This window comes from Podarcis pityusensis (genome assembly GCF_964106645.2).
Source record: "Podarcis pityusensis genome assembly, chromosome: 2".
Lineage (NCBI taxonomy): Eukaryota > Metazoa > Chordata > Lepidosauria > Squamata > Lacertidae > Podarcis > Podarcis pityusensis.
This window is the reverse complement of record NC_138029.1, coordinates 14,654,325-14,679,639: the sequence shown is the minus strand read 5'-3', so window position 1 is coordinate 14,679,639 and position 25,315 is coordinate 14,654,325. Positions and strand designations below refer to the sequence as shown.

The 25,315-nt window shown below is 41.9% G+C and overlaps 1 protein-coding gene across 10 annotated transcripts in view; it reads left to right on the top strand.

Moving 5' to 3' along the window:
• Window positions 1-25,315, top strand: part of LOC308471025 (homeobox protein Hox-D3-like) — a 148,676-nt gene that overhangs the window by 86,899 nt on the left and 36,462 nt on the right. For 7 of the 10 annotated variants that reach the window (XM_080994897.1, XM_080994901.1, XM_080994896.1 and 4 more), the window contains exons 2-3: window positions 5,071-5,345; window positions 24,326-24,704. In XM_080994897.1, the coding sequence (XP_080851023.1) occupies window positions 24,371-24,704 (334 nt within the window). In that variant the 5' untranslated portion in view covers window positions 5,071-5,345; window positions 24,326-24,370. Of the gene's footprint in view, window positions 1-3,086; window positions 3,495-5,070; window positions 5,346-12,973; window positions 13,078-23,203; window positions 23,513-24,325; window positions 24,705-25,315 lie in introns of those variants that run through there. The other 3 variants (XM_080994894.1, XM_080994893.1, XM_080994892.1) reach the window with 3 other exon arrangements.

Genomic DNA, 25,315 nt, shown 5'->3' with positions numbered 1-25,315 from the left:
CTACACAACATTTTTATAAGAAATCTAAGGGGGACCCTTTCCTCCAAAAAACCCTGCTAAGTACACTTTCTGGTTGGTTGTTGTCAGGAGAATTGAAAATGGAGGTGGTGTTAGTGGAATGGAATATCCTGGAAGAAGGCTTGCCTGACTGACTGGAACACTGAACAGAAATGGGACCTGCTTTCTGCAGGTCCCATCTGTTAACTTATAGAGGTTTTGCACCACACTAGCAGTCGTGCAGATTGACAGGAAGAAGACTAAGGTTTCCCCACTTGGAAAAACCTTCTGAAGGATGGTATATACAGAACTACAATCTCTGTCTTTCTATGGCAAGGGGAAAATATCTGTGGAACCAATTTGGTTTGATCTATGGTGTGGGTTATGTCCATGTTCTCAGTGAAAGGAGCAAGTCAGATGAAATTAGAAGCCGGTTCCTTGTTGGGTTGTCATCGAAGGTGGAATCTGTGGCTGTTGTGCACATTGCCATGTAAAATGCAGCAAGGTCATTTTTTTTCTCAATTTGGTTGGGGGACAAACGCATCAAAACACAGTATTTCATAAGAAATGGACTGTGGCTAATGTCATATGTACAGCACTTGCCAAACCAGCAGTGGGAGTGCATGGATGCACAGTAAATGGAAATGTATACACAGTCCACATCTGAAAAGATAAAAAATAATAATACTGGTGTAGTAGATGGTTGTACTTGAATTAGGACCCAATTTCACTTCACTGTACAGTGGTATCTCAGGTTAAGAACTTAATTCATTCCGGAGGTCCGTTCTTAACCTGAAACTGTTCTTAACCTGAAGCACCACTTTTAGCTAATGGGGCCTCCCGCTGCCGCCGCGCTGCCGGAGCACAATTTCTGTTCTCATCCTGAAGCAAAGTTCTTAACCCGAGGTACTATTTCTGGGTTAGCGGAGTCTGTAACCTGAAGCGTATGTAACCCAAGGTACCACTGTATAGCTGAAAGTTTCACTGGTGGCCTTTCCTGCCCCACACTGGATTGCTGCCAGAATAAAATAGAGTAAGCTCATGTCAACTGTTCTAAGGTCCTTGGAGGAAAAAGGCAAAATAAGATAAATAAATTGGATTTATTTATTTTTTAAAGAAGGGGAATACACCCTAAGATGTTATACTGTGATCTTTAGGAAATTTATCCCAGGTTAGCCCTACTGATTTTAGTGAGATTATTCATTTCACTGCAAACTAAGGATAGATCAGGAGTGAGAAATCAAACATTCCTACAGGTCTAGAGTCCTATCTACATTATTCATTTCAAACACTATCATACCACAGCCATGGCCTCTTCCAAAGAATCCTGGGAACAGTAGTTAGAGTGCCAAAAGTTATTAAGAGATCCCTACTCCCCTCACAACAGGGATGCGGGTGGCGCTGTGGTCTAAACCACTGAACCTAGGGCTTGCCGATCGGAAGGTCGGCGGTTCGAATCCCCATGACGGGGTGAGCTCCAGTTGCTCAGTCCCAGCTCCTGCCCACCTAGCAGTTTGAAAGCACACCAGTGCAAGTAGATAAATAGGTACAGCTCCAGCGGAAAGATAAACGGCATTTCTGTGCACTGCTCTGGTTTCCCCAGAAATGGCTTAGTCATGCTGGTCACGTGATCCAGAAAAACTGTCTGCGGACAAACGTCGGCTCTCTCAGCCTGTAAAGTGAGATGAGCGCTGCAACCCCAGAGTCATTTGCAACTGGACTTAACTGTCAGGTGTCCTTTACCTTTACCTTTTTTTTTACTCCCCTCACAGAACTACAACCCCCAGAGTAATTTAACAATCAATCCCTCTTCCCAGGGAATTCTGGGAATTGTGGGCTCTGGGAGGAGAATAGGAATCTCCTAACAGCTCTCAGAACCCTTAAAAAACTACATTTACCAGGATTCTTTGGGGGAAGCCATGCCTTGTTTAAGCTGTATGAGAGAGAGTGCTTTATGTGAAGAGAGCAGATGTGGCTTATGATTTGCTGCACTTAGGAGGTTGTGTCAGCGACCCTCTGTAGTGGTGTGTGTAGTTTTATTAAAGCAGCAAATGGGAAGGCTGAACTTGAATAACATTATTCCAGTTACAGAAAGGTAGCCGTGTTGGTCTGCCATAGTCAAAATAAAAAATATTCCTTCTAGTAGCACCTTAAAGACCAACTAAGTTAGTTCTTGGTATGAGCTTTCGTGTGCAAGCACACTTCTTCTTCTGTTTCAGTGTATCTGAAGAAGTGTGCATGCACACGAAAGCTCATACCAAGAACTAACTTAGTTGGTCTTTAAGGTGCTACTAGAAGGAATATTTTTTATTTTGAATAACATTAGTACAGTATGTAAAAATAAAATAAACACACAAAAACAAATAAACTGTCCAGTAGCACCTTATAGACCAACTAAGTTTGTTCTGTAATAAGTTTTTGTGTGCATGCACACTTCTACAGATTTTTTTTATTTTTTTATTTCGACTGCATCAGATCAACACAGTTACCTACCCGAAATTAGTATGTCCGTATCCATAAATCAAGGTTCATAGAAGGACCGCCCCCCCCCATAGCAACCCAGGCTCCAGAAGGGGTAGGTAGACAGAGAAGGCATCAAATTGGGAACAGGGGAGGATGAACCTGAGTTCTGATCTCTGAAGTCCATAGAATCAAACCCATTATCTTTCAAATCCAGTGCACGAAGGAAGAGGACAACTTCTACCTAGGAATGAACATAGAACTTACTGCAGTGTCCATGTGGCAAGTTGGTTAGTCAGCCATTTGTAATATTTGTTCTTGATGAAGTGAAGTACGTTTCTAGCCTGCATCTGCACTATAATCAGGAATCTAGGGAAGCAGGAAGTGCTAAAATTCCCCTTCCCACTTGGCCGGATGATGTTAGGTCTGAGCCAAACTACTCACGGTTAATTTTTTTGGAAACATATTCAGCAATGTTTAAAAATGCCTCAGTTTTGTTGAGGAATTTTCAGCGATGCTTATGAAGTCATAGGCACTGTATTCAGTGCTTCCCCCCCCAAAAAAAACCTGTTTAGGGGGACTCTCATTTTCCTACTCATATTGAAATACTGCCCCTCAATGAGGCCAAACTTAGATTCACAAAATGTTTAGGGGTATGTGTACCCCTGTGTCTGTCCCCCCCCCCCGAAAAAAAGCACTGACTGTACCTTTGTCTGTGATATTGGTTTAATATGTACTTTGCTTTTGTAAATTTCTTTTAAGGTAAGAGGTGTAGAAATATTATAAAACAAATCCCCCCCACCAAATGTGATTTCATTTATATTGTCCCTCCCACTCTCTCAATGGACTTTATTTGCCCTTGGTGGTGTCACTATGCAGGATCATAATGGTTTCCAACTCGCTGTGTGATCTCTCATTGGCTGGAATCATGCTTGTGTTTAAGAAGAAAGAAGCAGCAACTAGGTGGGGGAAGGGATATTATTGATGCAGCGGCAGCAGCTAGGAGAAGCAATGGCACCAAACAGGATCAAAATAAGGTCAATACTCCATGATGTGTTTTTCTATGTACCACCCACTAAATTGCTGCTTTCAATCCAAAATATGAGACTAGAGTATGTTTGGTACTTGTTAGTTCATTTTCATTTTATTTTGAAATTCCACACCTCCTTTCTACATTATTGTTCTAGGGGTTTAGAGCCTATAGATATGGCAAAGTACACCCACCCACACACCCACATCCACACATCCACATGGTCCTCCTGTGTCAGTCCAACTGAGTACTGCCATACACCTGATGGGAAATTTCAGGCAAGACAGGTGTAGAAAACTTGTGGTGATATTGGGTACAATCCCATCTTCCACAGAAGCCAAAGCTCCCATAGATGTGAAATGACCTGAATTGTGTCTATTGTTTGGAAAACCACTGTGTTGAAAGCCACCCAAAAGAATAGCTTTCCCAATGCAGAAGTGCTGTTGTTTTCTTTATATTCTGCCACAAACCAAATAGTTGTGATATTAGCATGCAAAGAATGAAAACACAACCCACATCTCAGGGTGAATAGCTGATTCTCTTCATGCCAATTTCCTTTCATTTCTCTTTGACAGAGTGGGCCTTTAAAAGCTCTACACCTTAGCCAGCTTTTTAAGATGTAGGCTCTTTGATGATTGAGCCCTAATGAATTTGTTTTGTCACCAATAAATCAGAATAAATAGGGGCTCCCTGTCCTGTACTTTTCAATGCTGCCACCATAGTTTCTTGAAGAGGGTTGACGTATGACCATAGCAAGCTAGCAAATTAACATGCTGGTATTAACCAAGCAGTGCCCTGTATAAAGTTGCATCAGCCTTGGTGCTTGCAAAGTGTTCGATTACACATGATCCTGGGCAGTGTTAGATATCCTTTGTTTTGCTTATTGGCCTCAGAAAATATTTACCTGCACTGCAATTCTTTAAGCTGCTGAACCAACAGGCGCTGGTATTTTCCCCATGGGTGTGATACGAAAAGGCCTCAGTGCCCTTTGATTAAAAGTAACTTCAGTTGAACAGAATATGTTGATCCTTAGAAATTGGTTCTTGACATTTCCTAGCCTCGGCGGGATGTGATCAATACAGTTATGTATTACCAGATCTGTTGTTTTTACACATCTGCTTCTACAGTGTGTTTTCTAAATGCCTAGGATGTCAAAGATGTAGGTTATATGTGTATTGGTGTATATAGTTTATCTATATGTGAAAATGACTGTCAGGATACTAAAATATGAACTTTTAGCATATAGTTTCAGAGAAGAGACTAATTCAGAATCACTTAGAGTGCGTTTGCTACCCTATAACCCACTCAAATTCACTTTCTTGCTCTGTTTTGCCAAATAATTGTTGTTGTGGTTTCTCTCCTCCCTGCTTTTTGAATGTTTATGGATGGAGTAAGTCTCCATTAGTGTGGAAACCCAATGTAGAATCATTCTGCATTAATGAATCTAATTTTTTTAAGTGTGATCTTTTGCATGCACCCTTCTACCAATCTTAGGATGTGTGACAGTATATGACAAAATGTCCCAATAGCAGCTACGCAGGTGAGGCTAAATAATGTTTGATATTGGTCATATTTTGTTGTAGGAACAGCCATGTGTATCACAAGGGCAGCACTTCTACCAAGACGTTCCTTTGCATCCTTGGATCCTTGACTGGGGAAAAAAAGGATGAGGCTCTGGGATGGGAGCTTACATCACTCAAAAGATTGGCCTGGGAACTCAACTACAGAACTGACCTTCTCAATGAGGAATAATTTAATATAAGTACTTTATGGGTAAACCTGGAGCTGTAGATGGTCACTTGGATATGAAGCAGAAGATTCAGTACGGGTCAGTCATCCTGAAACACGCATTTTTGGGGTAATACTTAAGAGTTGTCTACCTACATAATGTTTCTACTTTTGTATATATGATGGCTAACCCTAGGGAAGAATTAGTAACATTTAATGTCATCCATTGTCAAAAGGGTGCCATGTGAACTGGATGTGTACAATACTGCTTTTGTACACCCCCTTTATCCTGTGCATTGTTCCTTGTATTATGTTGTTGTTATGGCTACAGCTAAGATAATAAACTTGTAATGAACTTGGCATAGAATTTACAACCTTGTTGAATTCGAAAAACAGTGGGATGAACAGCGAGATCTCAGCACCAGGCTGCATGAGCACTTCAGCGGGTGGTGAAATGGGATGATGTTTGTGATGTGGGTTATGCTTTGTGAACATTTCAGAGCAGCTGAACGACCATCTTCTGCATGTGGTATATTTTAAGTATGCCCTCCTTTCATTAACACTACTGATCTATGTCTTTGGGAGGCTTGATAGTTGTTGAAATCTCACACATACCAGAATACATCAATCATTGGCAGGAACTATGAAGCCAATAAGACACTCTAGCTTATAGAGTCCATGCACCAGAATGGCCATCCTCGCCTACATTTCTGTCTCTGCAGTTGTTAGCAGGTTTGACTTTACCAAAATGAGGCATGAAGTAGTTGCTTTAGGCCAGTAGATTCCTCCTTCCAGCCTTCATGTCTGTGTGTCAATCTTTTTTCTTTAAGGATGTCGTTCTGAACTTTTGCTTCAGTTGTGAAAATAACAAAGTTTGGTGCTATGTGCTGAGTTCACAGAACTGAATCGGCATGCACACAAGTTGGGTTGTGTTTGGCTCACTGTTCCTCAGCCCACAATGAGAGCAGCACAAAAGCACTGGCTGAGTTTCAGTTTCTGGCAAGGCCAGTGCGGCCACACTCTGCGGTGCTGGATGAAAAGTCATTGTGCCGGATTGCTTGTGCAAATAGATATTAGATGTATTGTGTGTGTATCAGATTCTCTGTCGATGAAATATTGTTATTACTTATGGGCAAGCCATTATTCTCCTGAAACATCTTGAAATATTTGCATTTTTTTGCCAACTTCTTGTTCATTGGCAACATCCAGTCACTGGCAATATTTGCATTGCTTTCCATGAATCTTAATTACATCCTAGGGATCTTTCACACTTTACACAGCAGCAACCCAAGTTTGCCCCCAAATATAGTCCAAAGAGCCCCAGTGAATTAGAGATGCCTGATGGATTTACCTTCGACATACACATGCTGAATTCAACCATTGTTTTTATAAATGTACACTTAAAAGTTATTCCATGTTGCACCTTAAAATAAAAAAAAATACTATGGACCCTAGATGGTGTCTAAAAAATGGACGTGAGACTTCATTTTCGTTTTGCTTTCTGATTCTCATTTCTGATCAAAGATGGATTGTATGGTGTGATGCTTGAAAGCTTAGTCAGTTTCACCAGCTGAATTCTGTGCAGTGATCTTCTGTTTCGGTCATTCTCTGGGACTAATGCTGTACTGCATGAAAACACTGGAATGACACAGAGGCAAATTTTCTTAGGTGCTGGAGTCAAAACTTCCCATGTTCACTGAGAAGGATACTCTATCTACCCTTTGACCCACTATTTATAAACTGGCAATTTAACTATTCACTCCATGGGTTTATGCATCTGTTATCCATTCCTATCCAGTACTGTAGGAGCAAAAGAGTTAACTCCACATGCACTAAAAATAATAATATAAGGTGTGGGGGTTGCATGTTAAGGCACCTGTTTTAACATCTGCACTGTGTAAGCAGTAAATATGTTCTACAGCCTTACATATTGTGATTACTTACAGCTTAAATGTCCATGCACCCAGTACTTTCAGTCCCAATACTTTTAGTCACCAAGTCTGAGGGACACTGATGTTCAGGATACCAGGAGGGGCAATAGCCACCTAGCCATACATTAATCCCATGTTTTTCCTATTTGTTTTCATTTGGGTTAGAGAGAATAGCATAGGTTTTTAATCAAGATCGGTTTCTATGGATATCAGATATTCAAAAATGTTTATGATTTTCTGTCACAGCAAGGTGACTTGTATTTGACTTCCTATAAAATTATCTGGGGAGGACTCTAGCCATATGTGTACAGTTGTTGGTGGGCTATTTTGTTTACTGTTTTTATACAAAATATATGTTTTCCAAAAAAAAAAAAAAAGAGGCGGGGAAACTCATGGCCTCACCTAAGCAAATCACTTTGATTTCCCTAGGAAAACCATGTCTGCATTCAAAGCGTTTAAGGCAAATCTATAAGGCCTTTGCTCAGGTCTCTCTCTCTCGCTCTCTCTCTCTGTTTTGGGTGTGTACACATAGGATTGAGATCTGAAATCCTGAAAGGGATGGGCGGGGGGAAGAGAACACTACTAAGACTATGTTTTGCTTCTCAATTTGTCTTTAATATAATTGGAAACAATTTTAAAATACCTAACATCTTTCAACAAGGAGTTAAAAGAAAAGAAAAGAAAGGCACATATCTTACAAAGCAATTGGATTTAATTTCCTTAAAAGTTCAGGTTTTTTTTACACCTATACAAATGAGGTGAAGGCAATGAAGTACATCCTATAACTTTACAATAAATCCCATCTCCACATGCACCACCACCCAACCCTTTCATCTGCATAGCTACCTTGCCTGACTCAGCCTCTTCCAACTGGACTGGATGAGCTCGGGTTCAAATTCCAGCATTGCTGATATATATATAGATAGATAGATAGATAGATAGATAGATAGATATGATACAATATAATAAAGATGAAGGCGAGACTGAGAGAGTATTTTGCTTGGAGTAGTATTGTTGTTCTGCTCTACTGCCGACACCACTACTACCTTCATCGCAACAGCCTGTGGTCTTTATCGCATCTCTCTTCAGAACGCCATTGCGAAGTGAGTCACAATTCTACACACATGGACATGGGCCTGTCCTACTATATGGATTTTATACACTGGGAAGATGGGTGTGTGTTTGCAGGATAGCGACTCACTTCACGATGGCATTTTGAGGCTTGATCATAGGCCATTGTCATGATGGCAGCATCATTTATTTATTTGTCAACAGTGGGTGCTGCTACTTGGGAGTTGCTGTTGCCAAAAGAGACAGGGGAGCACAAAATGACAAGATCCAGAAAAACCAGCTGAACAGCACCTTTATCACCAAGAAGTCCTCTGGCTTCTTCTATGGCACAGCTTCACAGGGAACTGAAGAAGACTATCTTTGTGGCCCTTCCTCCTCTTCCTTTCCCTCCAAGCTGTCTCAAGACAGGGAAGACGATTCCATCATACACTCTCACACACAGTACCTCTTCTTGGAAGTGTCCGGCGTGTAGAGGGGGAGGGAGAGAGAGATCGCGAGGTATTTAAGGCACTCCAGACAATTGCTCATTCCGTAATGAGTTATTACTCTGCTGAGCCAAAGGTCATTAGAAAGGATAAGGGCGGCCATAAAAGCGGCCCAGCTAGCATGCTTTTCCTATAGAGATTATCATTATTGGCTTATTAATACGCGATAATGTTGAATTATACACGGCAATAAATAGGAAAAAGGTTGACTTGGAGTTTTAAATATTTTATTATTCTCAAAGCGAGCGTGCCAAGCAATGCAGGCTCGTTTCAAGTGACTGGAATAACCAGCCTAGCCCCAGACCCCTTTTTTTTCTTATTTTTGGTTCAATAATTGTTTGTTTTTACTCTGTTCTGGGATAGATAGATAGATAGATAGATAGATGATAGATAGATAGATAGATAGCAACTGCAGTCCGACGCCCACTTTCCTGGAAGGAAGTTAGGAGAACACAGCAGGATTTACTTCGGAGTAAGCAAGCCTAGGATTGCGCCGTTAATCTGTAAACACGAAGTGTATTTTATGGATCTCCCAAACCAGAGTGTTCTGTTTAAGGTGGGCTGACTTTCATTCTTGCACGATCCACTTAATTTTTTCCCTAGGATCGTCCTGGCCCAGCGAGGTATTTTACAAGGTTTTACACAGGGAGCGCGTAGGGTCCGACTCACTCAGGCACATTTAATCTGCTTTAAGTGATCTTGAAGATGCCCTCTTAGTTTGTAAATGTTAAATACATCGTTGGGGCGCGGGGATTCCCGGGACGGGTGTGTGTGTCAGGTTGAAGTTAGACCTTCTTTTAGGACACTCGGAAAGGAGACTTTGGCTTCCACGATTTATGCTTCAGTCCCTTTCTGGATCAGAGCACCGCCAGAACGGGCAGCATCCCTGCGATCAGCAGGTGCAGTTCAGCCAATAGGGCATTTCAGTTTTTGATAATCTTGCATTTCATCGAAAAACCACACCGACCATCTCCCTCAGCTTTTAGAAACGAGGGAGGGCCTGCCTACCCCCTCTCTTTAACATAAATGTATGCTGCAAAGGGCATTTTAATTTTTGCCATTATTTGAAATCCAGCGTGTTAGGTTCCTGGGCTCCTGAGTTTAACTTAAAAAAAGAGTAACTAGTTACTTGGAAGAAGGATGAAGTACAGAATTTTTTTAAAAAGAAAAAGAAAATATCTAGGAAGGCAGCAAAGTCTCTTACTTGGGAGTCAGTAAGCTCCACTGAACTTAGTGGGACTTTCTTGCCAGTAAAGATGCATAGAATTAGACTTCTTTCTTTCTTTCTTTCTTTCTTTCTTTCTTTCTTTCTTTCCCCCCTCTCTCTTTCTTTCTCTGCTTCTTTCCTTCCCTTTAGTATCTTAAAGCTTGTATTCGTGATGCACTCATGCAAATATCTAGCATACATTATGTGACAAAGACATAACTTTGGCTAGCAAATGAACTCCTCTGACATGAATCCCACTATCTCTAGAAATCATTACGTCCCCCCTTTTAAAAAAATAAAATTAAAAAAGTAATGTGTTAAACATAAAAGAAAACTAATTCCGTTTCTTGTCAATAAGCGATTATGATAAGGAAACAATCCCCGGACGGGAACGCAAACAATATTGCATTGGTCCTGTTAAAGATCAGATCTCAGATAAGATCCTGGCAATACCGTCAAGCGGTCCGGTCGATGTAAATCGCTTTGATCAAATGCCTCATAACTCTGCCCTCCCTCTCAAAAAAACCCCTATAAGTTAATTTGGAAGTGAGGATGGGATGGAACAGCGATTTTAAAAAAACAAACCCACGCACTTCTAAATGTAAGCAGAGGCTAAACGATGTTTTAAATCCAAGTTAAAGCGAAGTTACACATCGATGAAAAGGATTTGATTGTTTTTCTCGCCGCTGAAACATACATTAGAGGCCTGGCTAAATATAAATTTGCTGGAGATGGTTGCTGCGTGAGTGCGGAAGGCTAATAAACCCTGCGGAAGGGTGGAGGCCGGTTAATTCCCCTTCTTTTTCTTTATCAACTTGCGAACTTTGGGTTCTGCTTCCGAGAGAACGTTTTCACCCCGTTGCTAGATTATCAACAGCACGCCCAGAGACTGAGAAAACCTTCGCAAGCGGTTCCCACCCGTCTCCAAGCAAACACAATCAATTCCCTACTAATTTCTTCTTCTTTTAGACCTTCCTGGATCTTCTCCCCACCCCGGGCCCATCCTAATAATAATAATAATAATAACAACAATGATAATAATAATAATGCATTCCACAAAACAATATACTCATCAATGAAATAATTTCGATATATGCGTCCTTATTTTGTTCCTCTGTCCAACGGATCGACCAGGCTTGGGCAACCGTCTTGCAACCCTGGAAAAAGACGCAGGCGCGAAACTGAAGCTAGGGGAAAAGGCTTCAGCAAAGCATCTCTCCCGTCACCTAGATAACTGCGTTATGTATATGGCCATTTTACCTTTCGACAGAGACACCCCAGTATATTTTTCCTTTGGGTACACATACGGCGTTCTTCTTCTTCTCTTCCTCCTCCTCCTCTTCCTTCCCCAGCCAAACTAAGCGAGATCTTCGTGGTTTCGGGTCCTGTGGAAGACATCCAACAGAAATGAATCGGGAAGGGAGGGGGGCGTTTTAAATCATACAAAGTTACATTCTTAACTCCACCACCCCACCCCAAACACCACGAGATGCAAAGCTCCATTGTTCCTTTGTTAGAGTTTGCAGGGTCGGCTTGTTGTTATTGTTGCAGTAGTTGTTGTTATGTGTTTTAAGGGGGGGGGGTCTTTTTCTTCCCACCCTCCCCGAAACTTTCCGCTTTAACAACCGCTCCTCATCCCCACCCCGACCCCCTCCTCCCCTCCCTCCCGGTAGAACCTGAACCCACAATCATCCTTCATCGCCGTCGAGTAGGAGTCGAAACCCCGTTTGCAGCGGAGTCTTTATTATGGCCATTATGGCTTTCTAAGTGGGTTTCAGTGCCTTGTCCCCCTTGATGGAAGCGTGGGCAAGGGGAACGTAAGAACATAATGAAGCCCAACAGACGAGCATTTTAGTGGGGAGGGGGGGCAAGGAAAGTTGCAGACGGAGTCAAAACTCCCTCCCACAACCTGGGGTATTTCTTTAAATAAAGGAAGAAAGTGAAAGAAACGGCTCCTTGGAGGTGCTAAATTGCACAGGGGCTGGGATTTCTTTCCCCTTTCTCTCTCTTTCTCTTCTCCCCCCCCCCTTGTTTACAGCTACAGAAGGCAAAAGAGCCATAAATCTTAAGACAGCCTACAGAGACAAGCGCATTTGTATGCATCGTTAGAACTTGCTAATACCTAAACCCATTAGCAAGCCATGTAGAATTCTAGTTTCCGGTGTCCATTAACTTACAGTTAAATTCTAGAGGAAAGGGCATGGCGATTAACATAAACTATATCCATCATATTGTTTGTCATAATAGATTAGTCAACTATAGAGATGTGTGTGCGCGCGCCTGCATGTGCGTGAAACTTTTTCTCTCCCACATACCACCCTCACCCCAAATCTCCTAGCTGTGCTTTAGTTTCAAACGGGGGAGTCACTTGGTGTGTGTGGGATTTATTTATTTATTTATTTATTTATTTATTTATTTATTTATGAGTGGGGAACTTATGCACAAGATCGCCTATATGATATATAAGGGAGTTGAGGCAGTGAGTTGAGGCAGACCGCCAGGCTCTTCTCCGGACATAGATTCAACCCCCCACGAAACTGTTCTACAATTCCGGGGCGTGTGTGTGTGTGTGTTGCACCGGCATGTTTCCTCGGAAGGAAGTCCTCCAGGAATCAGCCGTGCTCGCTCCCAGCGCATAGGATGGCGGCCTTGATGCCCTGCGAACCGTCTCCAAATGAATGGGCCCATTGATCACTCAAGATTTTATCCATCCATTTCCATTTTTAAAAAAATAAAAAAAATGGGGGGAAATGGTGCAATCTTCCCCCCTCCCCCCAGATCCACGTATGCTGTCCGGTTTCCTTTCCCTTAATCGGCCTCTTCTCTCCCTCCCTCCCTCCCCCCGCCCCGCATCCCCCATCCGATTCTTTCTCGTCCCTTGTCTTTGTTGAATGACGTTCGATTACGTCCCCGTCTCCCTTCCGAGCACCGAGCCCTCCCCTCCTTACCCCACCGCTCCTAACCACCACTCAAAGCAGCATAATCTCCTACTATTAAGCCAATACCACCCCTACTCTGCAACAACGACCCCCCCTAAAAAAAAGCCTCCCTCCCCGCCTAGCCCCCTAGATGCACAGTCCCCCCTCCCCCCTCCTTGTTTAGGCTACGCGCAGAGATGTGAACTTTTGTAGCTCTGCTTTTCAGTCTTCGCCCGTGAAAGCGTTAAAGGTAAGGGGTCTGGAACTCGTATGCAGCAGCCGGCTTTTGTAGCGATGATTTATTGCTTCAATCTTGGTTCACCCAGAGTTCACATGGATTTGCTGCTTCTGAGAGCTAAAAGATGGTCTCACTTGACAAGTGTGACTATTCCAAATGCTTCTCTCTCTCTCTCTCTCTCTCTCTCTCTCTCTCTCTCTCTCTCTCATCTTCTCTAGTGCAAAATCGTTTATAATTGAACCTTAAAAAAAAAAAAAATCAACACCCCGATTTGCTTTTGGATGAGCAGGAATCAGGGATCTAATTGATTATAGATACTATATATAAATATATATATATATTTGTGTAGGTGCGCGTGGGGGTTGCGTAACAGGCACATATAACAATGTATAATATTTGCATTTAATATGTGCGTGTGTGTATCTGCAACAACACACGGAGCGCGCCCACACGAGGGTCTTCAGACAAAAGGAGAAGAGGGGCTTAGAAGCACAACCCCCCCCCCAACCCCAACACTTTCATCACCCTCCTTTCCCCACCCGATCTTTCTTTGTTGCTAATCTGGATTGGGGCGGGGGTCTGCGAGGCGAATATGGAAGGAGCCGCTTCTAACTCGCATCGTGTTAAATCTCAGAGAAATTAGGATTTCTTTCTTCTTCTGGGGTGAGTGGGGGGGAGACATTGCATTATTGGTTCTGCCCTCCCTTACCCTTCCACCCTAAATGCTGTTGAGGCGACCCCCCCTTTAAAAAATCGTTAAATATACAAGCAATAGTGGTGGCGTGGTTTTTTTGGTGTTTTTTTTTTTAAGGGATACTGCAGAATCATCAAGCCTAGATTTGCATAACGTGACTTGCCTGCCAAGTACCCCCAAGCCTACAGCATTCTCTTGAAATGAATGGACCGAAATAGCTAAATAATAAATAGATAAACGAGGAGCCCATTGCCTACTGTATGGGACTGTGGGATGCCCATATTTGTCTCCAAGATAAAGCATTATGGGACTGATAATATCATGTTAATTTCCCAGAGAGCGAAAGTTTTTGTTTTGTTTTGTTTTTTGTTTCTGTTTTGTTTTATCGCGTGGTTTATGCTGCAGAGAAACCAGGGGGTTACCCCCCTCAAAACCAAGGTTCAAAATAGCATGAATTACCCGCAGTACCCAAAAAAGAAAAGAAAAAAGTCTCCTTTATAATAATCACATGTTTTGGTTTTGGGGGATGTAGCAGGAGGCAGTCTTAACACAGAGATAACTACGTTTGAAACGGTTTGCAAGCAAGTCCCGTTGAAACTTCTCTGGAGGAAAAATGGTTTAAGATGGACCTGAATTTCAGGCCAGAACTAAATCCCCCAACCTTCAGTGCGTCAGTTCGGTGGCATTTCCATAATTTCGTCCACAGCTAAATTAACCTGCGACTTTAGCGCTGGGCTCCTTCCGTACATTTGCTTGGAAACTAACGGTCCTGTGGATTCCAACGGAACTCATGTCTAAGCTTGATTGCAGCCTTGATTTCAACGGACCCTACTTCCAAGTGCAAATTCCCGTTGATATATGTTTCATACAGCCTGCTTCTCAATAGTCGGGTCATCCAATCCATTTGATTCAATCCATTTGAACATCCAATCCATTTGAATGATGGGCAGCTGTCAGTCACCACCACCTTAAAACATGCATTTGCTTGGAAGTAAGGCCCTTTTTGCATAGTTATCAGTGGGACTTTTACTTCCAAGTTTAGCATCGGGGCAGTCATCTCAACAAAATTAACTCGGTTCCTAAACAGAACGGCCACAGCCCAGCTCAGAATTAAACGCGCTTAGCCTCATAGAAACCAGCGTTGATTTCTGGCAACCCAGCCTTCCAGCTTCAATACTTTGTTGGATTGTGCCCTATATATATCCCACCCCCCGGTTGGCGATGAGATTTGTAGTGGGGTGGGGTGGGGGTGGGAATGACTGAGTGGATAGATGCTTGTGGTGACTCGGTACCAAATACCGATAAGGGTATGCTAACACGTGCGTACACACACACACACACACACACACACACACACACACACAAAAACAATCTCTTAGCAAAAGCTTCTTGCGTTTATGCGAATGCATAAGACCCCGAGTAGTTCTATCGAAGCCATGCAGACTCAACCACCGTCCCCCCACAAAATGCTTATCTGTTTGCTGGCAAGGTTCTAGAACTAAAACTCATCAACAAATAGAACAGGAAAACAAAACCGAAGTAAAAGCCTGATATAAAACTGTGTTTCATTAAAACAAAATATCTTCTTTTTAAAAAAATAGGTATTTCCCACCCATTCCCATTAAACTAAGTTTTGTTAGCGCGCTAAGTACTGAGATAGGGAAGTGAGATGAACTGGATTCTGTAACGAACTCTTCTGTGTAAAGAAAAGATTTGGCATGGGAGCCTGGATCGGTGAGTGAGGAGAGGAGCCACGTAGGTGGGTATAATACCCTATTTACAATGTCTTATTTTAAATCCTCACCTAACTGTCCGGGATGCCCCGCAAAATTCGACATACGAAAAAGAAAAGTTGTAGACCGTGCGCTTATAAGCAAGAAGAGAACTCCCCCGCCGAAATAGTTTCAAAAAGGCAACTAAAATGAAGTCATCTAGTTTTTTAAAATTAGTCTGTCTCTATTAATTTGCAAAAAACAAAACAAAACAACAAACAAACAAAAAACCAAAAAACCCCATCAGCTTCCAGTAGCAGAAATGCAAATATTTCCTCAAAACAGTGTGTTTCTGTAAGGGGGTGGCAGGAAAAAAATGCTACATACATTAGGATGTATGGATCTTCCCGATCATTTCACCGGGGGCTTGAAATTTCTTGCAGGAATAAGAGGATTAAAAATGTGTTCCCTTGAAATCAAAAGCGTGGTGATTTTTTGAAGGCAAGGGCCACCGGGTAGTTGTTTCAGGGGGTCCGAAAAGGGGAGGTTTGGTGTCCTGGGCTACTTCTTCCAGCAATTGCCAATTAACATGTGGAACTCACTGCCACAAGATGGTGCGATGGCCATTAGTTCAGTTGGCTTTCAGAAAAGATTAGACAAGTTCATGGAGAGCAGGTGTTGTAGCTAAAAGTTGCTGCCATGTCAAGAGGAAGACTGTCTGTGGCTATCAGTAGATGGGAACAAACAACGAGGGTTGACCACACCTGCCATCATGCCTTGCTTCTGAGCTTCCAGAGACGTCTACCTAGGTATTGAATACAGACTGCTGGACAGATAGATTTGGGTGGACCATGTGACTCAGACCTTTAAGAAATAAATATAGCTAATGGCTTCAAATCCAGGCACTACTGACCTCAAGAACTACAAGTTCTGCTTCCCTGTCCTGAAACTTGAGAGACATGACATAGAAATAGCAGAATGATTAACTGCAGAGCCATTACATATATTTATCATTAACAGCTCCATCCACAATTAATTTTAGAGGAACAATGTGAGGGTTGGGGAGGATGTTGGTTTTTAATCCAATTCTGATTTTTTTGAAAAAGAGTCAAAGAATTTAGTTTGAATCATGTTATTTTTAAATGCCCAGCACTTCTTATTAGATCCACCAAAGAGATATATTAAATAGAATAAGGTGACTACTTTTGAGTCCCATACCCTTGAGTAACCTATGGCAAGGCCCCCACCACCACCACTCCGCATCAAGGATTTAGCAGAATCAGCATGCTACTGCTCAGAGAGTTGAATAAGATTTGATCCAGATTTTCTTGGCTGTTTTTTAACCCAGAAAAAACAAAGCAAAACAAAACTGTACCCTCTCAAGCTAGTGACAAAAGTCCCACCTACTGTAGTAAAACAACAACAACCACCCTTCTTAGGTACCTTCCATAAAATGTGACAATGGAGCCACAGGCAGAAAAGTTGTGATGAAAAGGGGAATTTTGTATTGGCTAATAAAGAACACAGCACAGCACAGCAAGGAGAGAACAGAGTGTAAAGCTGTGGCTGGCTTTATGATGGACAGTCCTTAAGGCTACCACTGTTTTCCTGTTAACATTATACTTGGAATTTAAGTTCTCTTGAAATCGGTGTGACTCCCAGGCAGGCCTGTCTCCTTCTTGCCCAACATTTTGGAATGGGAGGCTTCGCCAGCGAGCCCTGTAAGTCAGTGAGGAACAGCAAAAACACCAATGCAATGAATTTTAAAAGATCTCTTAATAATAGCCATTTACAGTATAACCCCATGCATGTCTACTTAGAAGTAAACCACATTCAGTTTAGCAGGCCATACTCCTAAATAAGGGTGTGTAGGATTGCAGCCTTGATGTTATAAATGTTTTGAATAAAATAGTATTACACTTAAATAAAACTTTTCTTTTCTTTTTTTAATCGCCAAGTGCTTGACAAACTTTGTACTCACTGGCCAGAACTTTGCAACAGGGAAGCAGGTTTACTTTATACTGGGCAGAAAAAACCTACATAGTTTCCCTGTATGTTTCTATAGGTAAAACATGTTTCTTTTTAAGTGAATGATAACCATCTTAGTTGGGTTTTTGAAATATCTGCTAAGGGGATTACAACTTTTACGTGCTCCCCAGTCCTAAGTGCATAGCTAATGAATATATTGTGGTGAGAATATTATTCAACCAGAACTGCTAGACTCTCTATCTATCTATCTATCTATCTATCTATCTATCATCTATCTATCTATATCTATCTATCTATCATCTATCTATCATCTATCTATCTATCTATCTATCTATCTATCTATCTATCTATCTATCATCTATCATCTATCTATCTATCTATCTATCTATCTATCTATCTATCATCTATCATCTATCTATCTATCATCTATATCTATCATCTCCAGGGCTTTTTCAGTCAGAACTCACTGGAAGTCAGTTCTAGCACCTCTCAGGTGGGCACCATTGCCATTATAAGAGAACAAGGGAGGCATTCATGGTGAGTTCCAACACCTATTTTTCTAGAAAAATAGCACTATCTATATCAATATCACACATGTAAACATAATGCAATTATTCTAGTGCAAGCCAGCAAAAGTCAAACTGTAATGAATAAGATTCAAGTTTGTCAGTCCTTATAATGGCACCTTAGTCACAGCTACTTTTTGCACCCCTCTTAAGTAAGCAGTGTGCTATCTTAAATCAGCTATCACACACAACTTTAATACAGCCCCTGTCCTCTAAGATGCAATATACATAGGTCGAAACACATTAAGTTGACCTGTGGCATTTTAAAAGCTCGGATTCTTACACACTGCTTGTGATGATGATGGACAAAACACAGTTTATGTAAACTCATTTATCCACCTGTGGTTTTAAAAATGCCCTTGGACTTCAACAGGCAGGCAGCTTGTGTGCAAGACTTGTGTGTATTCTGCCAGTTAACAAAAGCACAGAATTGAGCGCAGAACGCAACCTGCTGGGAATCTCTGTTTTCATTTTAGAAAGCAAACCATGTTTCTATCCCTCATGACTGGGGTGAATAGGGCTGAAACTGAGTAAGCAACGCTGGGTGAAAGCTAGAGAGGCAGCTGATAGGATCATGATCTGGGCTGCATTATTGCATAGTTCTGTGCCCTTCCCCTTTATTTAAATCAAATAAATTATGCAAAATAAATAAATATAAGGGAAGCAGGCTGCAGCACACAGTTTTCCTTGGAGCAAAATTGGGGTTACTTTGCTGCAGATTCCCCACCCCCAACCCCCAGTGCAAAGCACACACTGCTCTGCCTATGAATTTGTCGGAGGACAGCGTATCGATGGCCCATTCATTTCCATCAGTGAGGTTACAGCTGTTCACATAGCTTACCAGCCAACTTAATATCATTAGCTCCCATTGCTCTTGCTAAATCCAATACACCTTTCTGAGCTCTTTTGTATGCCTGCCACCATTTCTATAGGCCAATGATTTTCCCAATAGACTCTGCTTGTCTCTTCCAGGAGAATATTGCTTCATTTTAAATAAAAACTCCCCACTGCGGAACTTATATAGACCTTTACTCTTCAGGTCACTGAGTTGCGGGAGGGGAGAGATGTTAGGAAAAGCTGCTGGCTTATTTTCATCTATTTGCACTGGGTAAATTTAATATAAACAGATACTGTGTTGATGGCAAGCCAAATATTTATTCCACAAATAATTCCAGTACTGTTTTTTTTTTTTTTTACATGAAACAAGCCATTACTTCTAACTTAGGCATCAATAGCAATTATGAAATACAGACCTCTCTGCAGTGCAATCACCGTTCTGCTGCCATGCAGCATTTCCTATGCTAGTGGGATTATACAGACACACCACCTGCCTTTGATTAGTCATTGCTTCCCCACAAATCCATGGTCCAATCCTCATTGGAAGCTAAACAGATTTTTGTCACCGATGGTACTATGATGTGCCTCCCCAAACCACTTCACTTTTATATTTTTAGATGTGCACCAAAATGTTTTGAGCATATGTTTATGTGAGATGGATGCGGGTGGCACTGTGGGTTAAACCACAGAGCCTAAGGTTTGCCGATTGGAAGGTCGGCGGTTTGAATCCCCGTGATGGGGTGAGCTCCCATTGCTTGGTCCCTGCTCCTGCCAACCTAGCAGTTCAAAAGCATGAAGTACAAGTAGATAAATAGGTACCGCTCCGGTGGGAAGGTAAACGGCATTTCCGTGCGCTGCTCTGGTTCACCAGAAGAGACTTAGTCATGCTGGCCACATGACCCGGAAGCTGTACGCCGGCTCCCTCAGCCAGTAAAGCGAGATGAGCACCACAACCCCAGAGTCAGTCATGACTGGACCTAATGGTCAGGGGTCCCTTTACCTTTATCTAAAAATGTGAATGTGACAAATACATGTGCAAATGTACCAGACAGACAGGGAACCATGATGGCCTACAGTTCTTTCATAAAATCATAGAATTGAAGAGTTGGAAGGGACCATGAGGGTAATCTAGTCCACTTCCCTGCAATGCAGAAATCTTTTGCCCAATGTAGGGCTTGAACCATTGACCCTGGGATGAAGAATTTCATGCTCTACCGAATGAGATATCCCTTTGTCACGTGTACACTTATTGGTAAACATGGATGAACCCCTGTGTAAGATGTGAAGCACCGTATTTCTCTCTCTATAAGATGCACCAGACTACAAGACGCACCTAGTTTTTTGGAGGAGGAAAACAAGAAAAAAAATATTCTGAATCTCAGAAGCCAGAACAGCAAGAGGGATCGCTGCGCAGTGAAAGCAGCAATCCCTCTTGCTGTTCTGGCTTATGTGATAGCTGTGCACCCTGCATTCGCTCCATAAGATGCACACACATTTCCCCTTACTTTTTAGGAGGGAAAAAGTGAGTCTTATAGAGCAAAAAATACGGTAGCTATCAGTCTTTAGGGCATGGGTGGAGAATTTGTTGAGATGGTGTTGGACTCCAACTCCCATCATCCCTGTCCATGCAGACAGGGGTTCATGGAAGTTGGAGTCCAGCAACCTATGGCGGGCTAGAGGTTCCCCACCTGTGCTTTCGGGTGAATCCCTCATTCACTGAAATTAGATGTAGCACTTCTTCAGTAATGAAAGAGTAAAGGAATTGATTCCAGGGTTCCTGAGGAACATAATAACAGAAGCAATGAGCAGCACTCTTTCTGTCTGTGTAGGGTTATTTTAGATGGATCACCAAAGGGCTGGCAGAAGGTGTTGTGGACAATGTTGCAAGATGTGACAAGATGCATTTCAATGGGATTCAGACCCAGGCTTACAAATGTCTGGGTAGAACTGGGGGATATATGGTGAGCAGGGAAGGCATCTTTAAGTGGCATGAACTTCAAAGACAGGTTTCCCCAACACTCAAGTTTTGATATTTCAAAGCAGACCACAGAGCAGTACCATAGAGAGACTTGCTCTGGAAATTTTAAAGATACATCCCTTGATTATTTCAACTTTTCAATATTAAAAAAGAATAGTAGGCTCTACCTCATGGGTCAGCAAACTTTTTCAGCAGGAAGCCGGTCCACTGTCCCTCAAATCTTGTGGGGGGCTGGACTATATTTTGAAAAAAAATATGAACAAATTCCTATGCCCCACAAATAACCCAGAGATGCATCATGTAAAAATACCAGGCAGGCTCCACAAATAACCCAGAGATGCATTTTAAATAAAAGTAGACATTCTACTCATGTAAAAAACCGCTTATTTCCGGACCGTCTGCAGGCTGGATTTAGAAGGCAATTGGACCGGATTCGGCCCCTGGGCCTTAGTTTGCCTACCCATGCTCTAGCTCTTATACAGAGATATAAGGGAAAGCATGCAAGCAATACTATATCAAAATCAGTAAGAAGTTAACCTTTTCCTGACCTCCAGCAATCCGGGAAATGAATGCAACGAAACAAGGGTGGTGGGCAAACATTAGGGCAATTGGCACTAATACTTATCTTGTTTTAGTTTTTAAAAAAATTGCTCAGGTTATTTAATACAGTGACAATGCACATGGCTAATTGGAAGCAAGCCCTGTTGAATTCAGTAGCCCCTTGCTCTCAGGTGAGTGTGTACCAGATTTCAGCCTGAGTAACTAAAATTTAAAGATAATGGCACCTCAATGTGATGCACATTGACTCAGAAATATGTCCCACTGTATTTAATAGCACTTGCTTCTTTGTAAGTGTGTTTATAATTGAAACCCCGCACTACTGCTTCTGAGATTTTTTTGCTGCTTACCATCCACTTCCATTGCTCTTACAGCAGTGGATACTTATCCCCTGTTGTAGGATTTCTGGATACAGAATTGCTGTAGGGCTACTGTGTACTCCCCCACCCCACCCCAACACAGCTAAGGCTTAGTATTGTATCTATCACCTCCTCTGTGCTTTGGAGAGATTATCTGCCCAAAGTGAAGGGAATATATTTGTCCTTATAGTCAGCATCAGGCGGCACTGTGTTCTTATTATGGTTCTTTACCTTTAAACCACACTTGGACCAGACAGCTTTTTAAACAGAGGACCCATTTAAATAGAGTTGTCATCTGTACATGTGGCTACTACAGTCGTGAGAGGAGATACTGTATTTTTTGCTCTATAAGACTCACTTTTTCCCTCCTAAAAAGTAAGGGGAAATGTGTGTGCGTCTTATGGAGCAAATGCAGGCTGTGAAGCTATCCCAGAAGCCAGAACAGCAAGAGGGATTGCTGCTTTCACTGCGCAGCGATCCCTCTTGCTGTTCTGGCTTTTGAGATTCAGAATATTTTTTTTCTTGTTTTCCTCCTCCTCCTAGGTGCGTCTTGTGGTCTGGTGCATCTTACAGAGTGGGGGGAAAAATGGTATTTCTCCTTATACCCAGCAGAAGACTGCATCCATGTGTATATATGCACATACATGTACACTGGATTGGTGATGGATAAAGGTTATTATTAGAATAAGGGTTTGGGAGCTCATCTCCCAATTATACTCTCCCTCACCCAAATGCTGCTTATTAAATAATTATCATTTATGCACAAGCCAACAAACACCAAAGAGTCCTCCCTCCCCTCTCCCAGTTATACTTTTTTATGTCTTCATTGGCATCATTTTAGCATGCTTGCTTTTGACCATCATTAAGAAAGGTGACAGAACAAGCTTGGGAATTGAAATTAATATTCAAAATTCCCCAGAACGTCAAATGTTGTTCATGGAATCTCAGCTCCGAATGTGGAATCTTCCTCTCCAAATATGAGAGCTGTGAATTTAGTGGCCTCTCTTGATTTGTTTTGACTTTGACAGTAAACTGTAATATAATCTTATAACTTCCAACTATCAAATACTACCATATATAATAATAAATACTAAGACTTATTCTCCTAGCGTCTATTCTTATTGTAGACATAACGGCATTGCCTATACACAAGAGAGAGATAATGCCATGCTCAGAGGAAACTCAAAGGTTTTCAGATGTGGGATCATATTTTTTTTTGGGGGGGGGGGGACTCCTAAGAAAAAGGAGACCCCAAACAACCCATTCAGGAATGATCATGCTCAATGGCCACAGAATGTTGGGGAGGGCTCCAGAAGACTGGAGGGGGGAAAAGAATTTTATGGAGCATTCTGAGAGAACGCATGGTGTGTTGGCCAGGACACTGAACCGGAGCACTTCACACTGCAGTAATACCCTGCAACAACAACAACTTACTATTTATACCCCGCCCATCTGGCTGAGTTTCCCCAGCCACTCTGGGCGGCTCCCAATCGAGTGTTAAAAACAATACAGTATTAAATATTAAAAACTTCCCTAAACAGGGCTGCCTTCAGATGTCTTTTAAAAATAGGATAGCTGCTTATTTCCTTGACATCTGATGGGAGGGTGTTCCACAGGGCAGGTGCCACTACCGAGAAGGCCCTCTGTCTGGCTCCCTGTAACCTCGCTTCTCACAATGAGGGAACTGCCAGAAGGCCCTCGGCGTTGGATCTCAGTGTCCGGGCTGAACGATGGGGGTGGATACGCTCCTTCAGGTATGCAATCTTGTTGTATGCCCCACTTGTTCAATAATTAAGTATCATTCTAACTACTATTTACGTATATTATGCTGTTTCTCAAACACAATATAAAACCAGACATAACTGTGGGTCACTTTTCAAATTCATTAATAAGGCAACCAAACAGAAACATATTAACATAAATGATATATAAAATTATACATAAAAATAAATCTTAGCCTATACAATAAATAAAACATACATAAAAAGCTGAAAGTTAGATCTTGATGGAAGCCATATCACCTTGTTTAAGTTAAGGGGCTTTTAGCTGTATTAAACATCACAGACCTGTCCATATTGAACAACAGATATTTGATCTTATCCATATGACTGACGGTAGCAACCACTGGTAAAGATTTCTCCAAATATTTTTGCTTTGGTGTTTCACTTATCAAACACTGTCAAGCACTAAAACCACTATGTATCAGCAGTCAAATGCTGTCAAATATTAAAATCAACTCCAGCAAATACAGACATTAAATATCTGGTGTATACTTGACAATGTTTGTGGAGGATAATTTCCGAGAGCAAAATAGTTTCAACGCTAAACATGTTGAAACTCAAAAGACTGTCTTTGTTTAAAGTTCATGATTCTTGCTCTCTCTCTTTTTGGTGGGTTCCTTTTTCTGGACAGAGGCCAGAATGGTCGGTAAATGTTCTTGCTTTGAGATGTGGGCATGTTTACTTCGGATGTTTCTCTTTAGCTTTTGGAACACATGGGTGAGGAGGATCCTTCCTCAGTGGTAATAACTGGAGCTCTGTCTGGATTCCTTTCACATTCATTTCAAGGTATCTGTCTCCTTCCCTGCCCCTTCAGTCAGACAAGAACAGGAAATGCAAAAAGCTCTTCATGAAGATGACCAGGATTCCTCAGAAAGCAGTTCATACCAAGATCCCATTAGAAGGGATTCCTTTAGTCAGCAACAACTTCCAGCTCCACTGGCACACCAGGAGCCAGAAACATCCACAAGGTCTCCAACAGGCCAAAAAGGCACCAAACAGGATTCTCTAGGGAACACCAATGATCAGACCTCAAAATTGCAACAGCCTCCATTGGTAACCAATGGCACTAGCAAGGCACATGTTAGCCATTTACCAAAACAAGTTTTCCCTTGGATGAAAGAAACAAGACACGGCAGCAAGCAGAAGAACAACCTCCCACCTTCAGGTACCTTGTTTTATCTGTCATCTCCCATGCTTGAATGTGCATCTATCCAATGGTAGCCAACATGGTGCCCTCACGAGGTTGATAGACACCCACCAGTCCCAGACAGCAATGGTCAGGGATGATGGGAGTTGTAGCCAAACAGCAGCATCTGGAATGCACATCATTGGCTACCATGGATCTAGGCTATAGCTTTCCTTGCACTTTCAAATAAGTGTTCACATGCAGTATTTTAGCTTACACCATGCGGTACTTTAATTTATACCATGTCCTTCCTCCAAGGAACTAAGCACACATTATGGAGGGTTCACTGGTGGTCTCTTGTCCAGAGACTGCTTAAGACCAGACACTCTTAACTTTACTGGTTGAACCACAGCATGTGTCTTCAGAGCATTTTCTGGACAATAACTTACAAAGTACTTTTGTACTTTTTATTTGCTTATGTTTATATTCCATCTTATATTGGGATAATAGGAGCAACTAGGCTTCCACTTGAGGAATTCAGTAAGAATTATATATAATTTTTCTTTTAGAAGTTGCTCTAATATATTCTTTATAGGTCCTTTACCAACCCCAACTTCCCAGTATTATGAGAATAGCCATATGTCTTATTA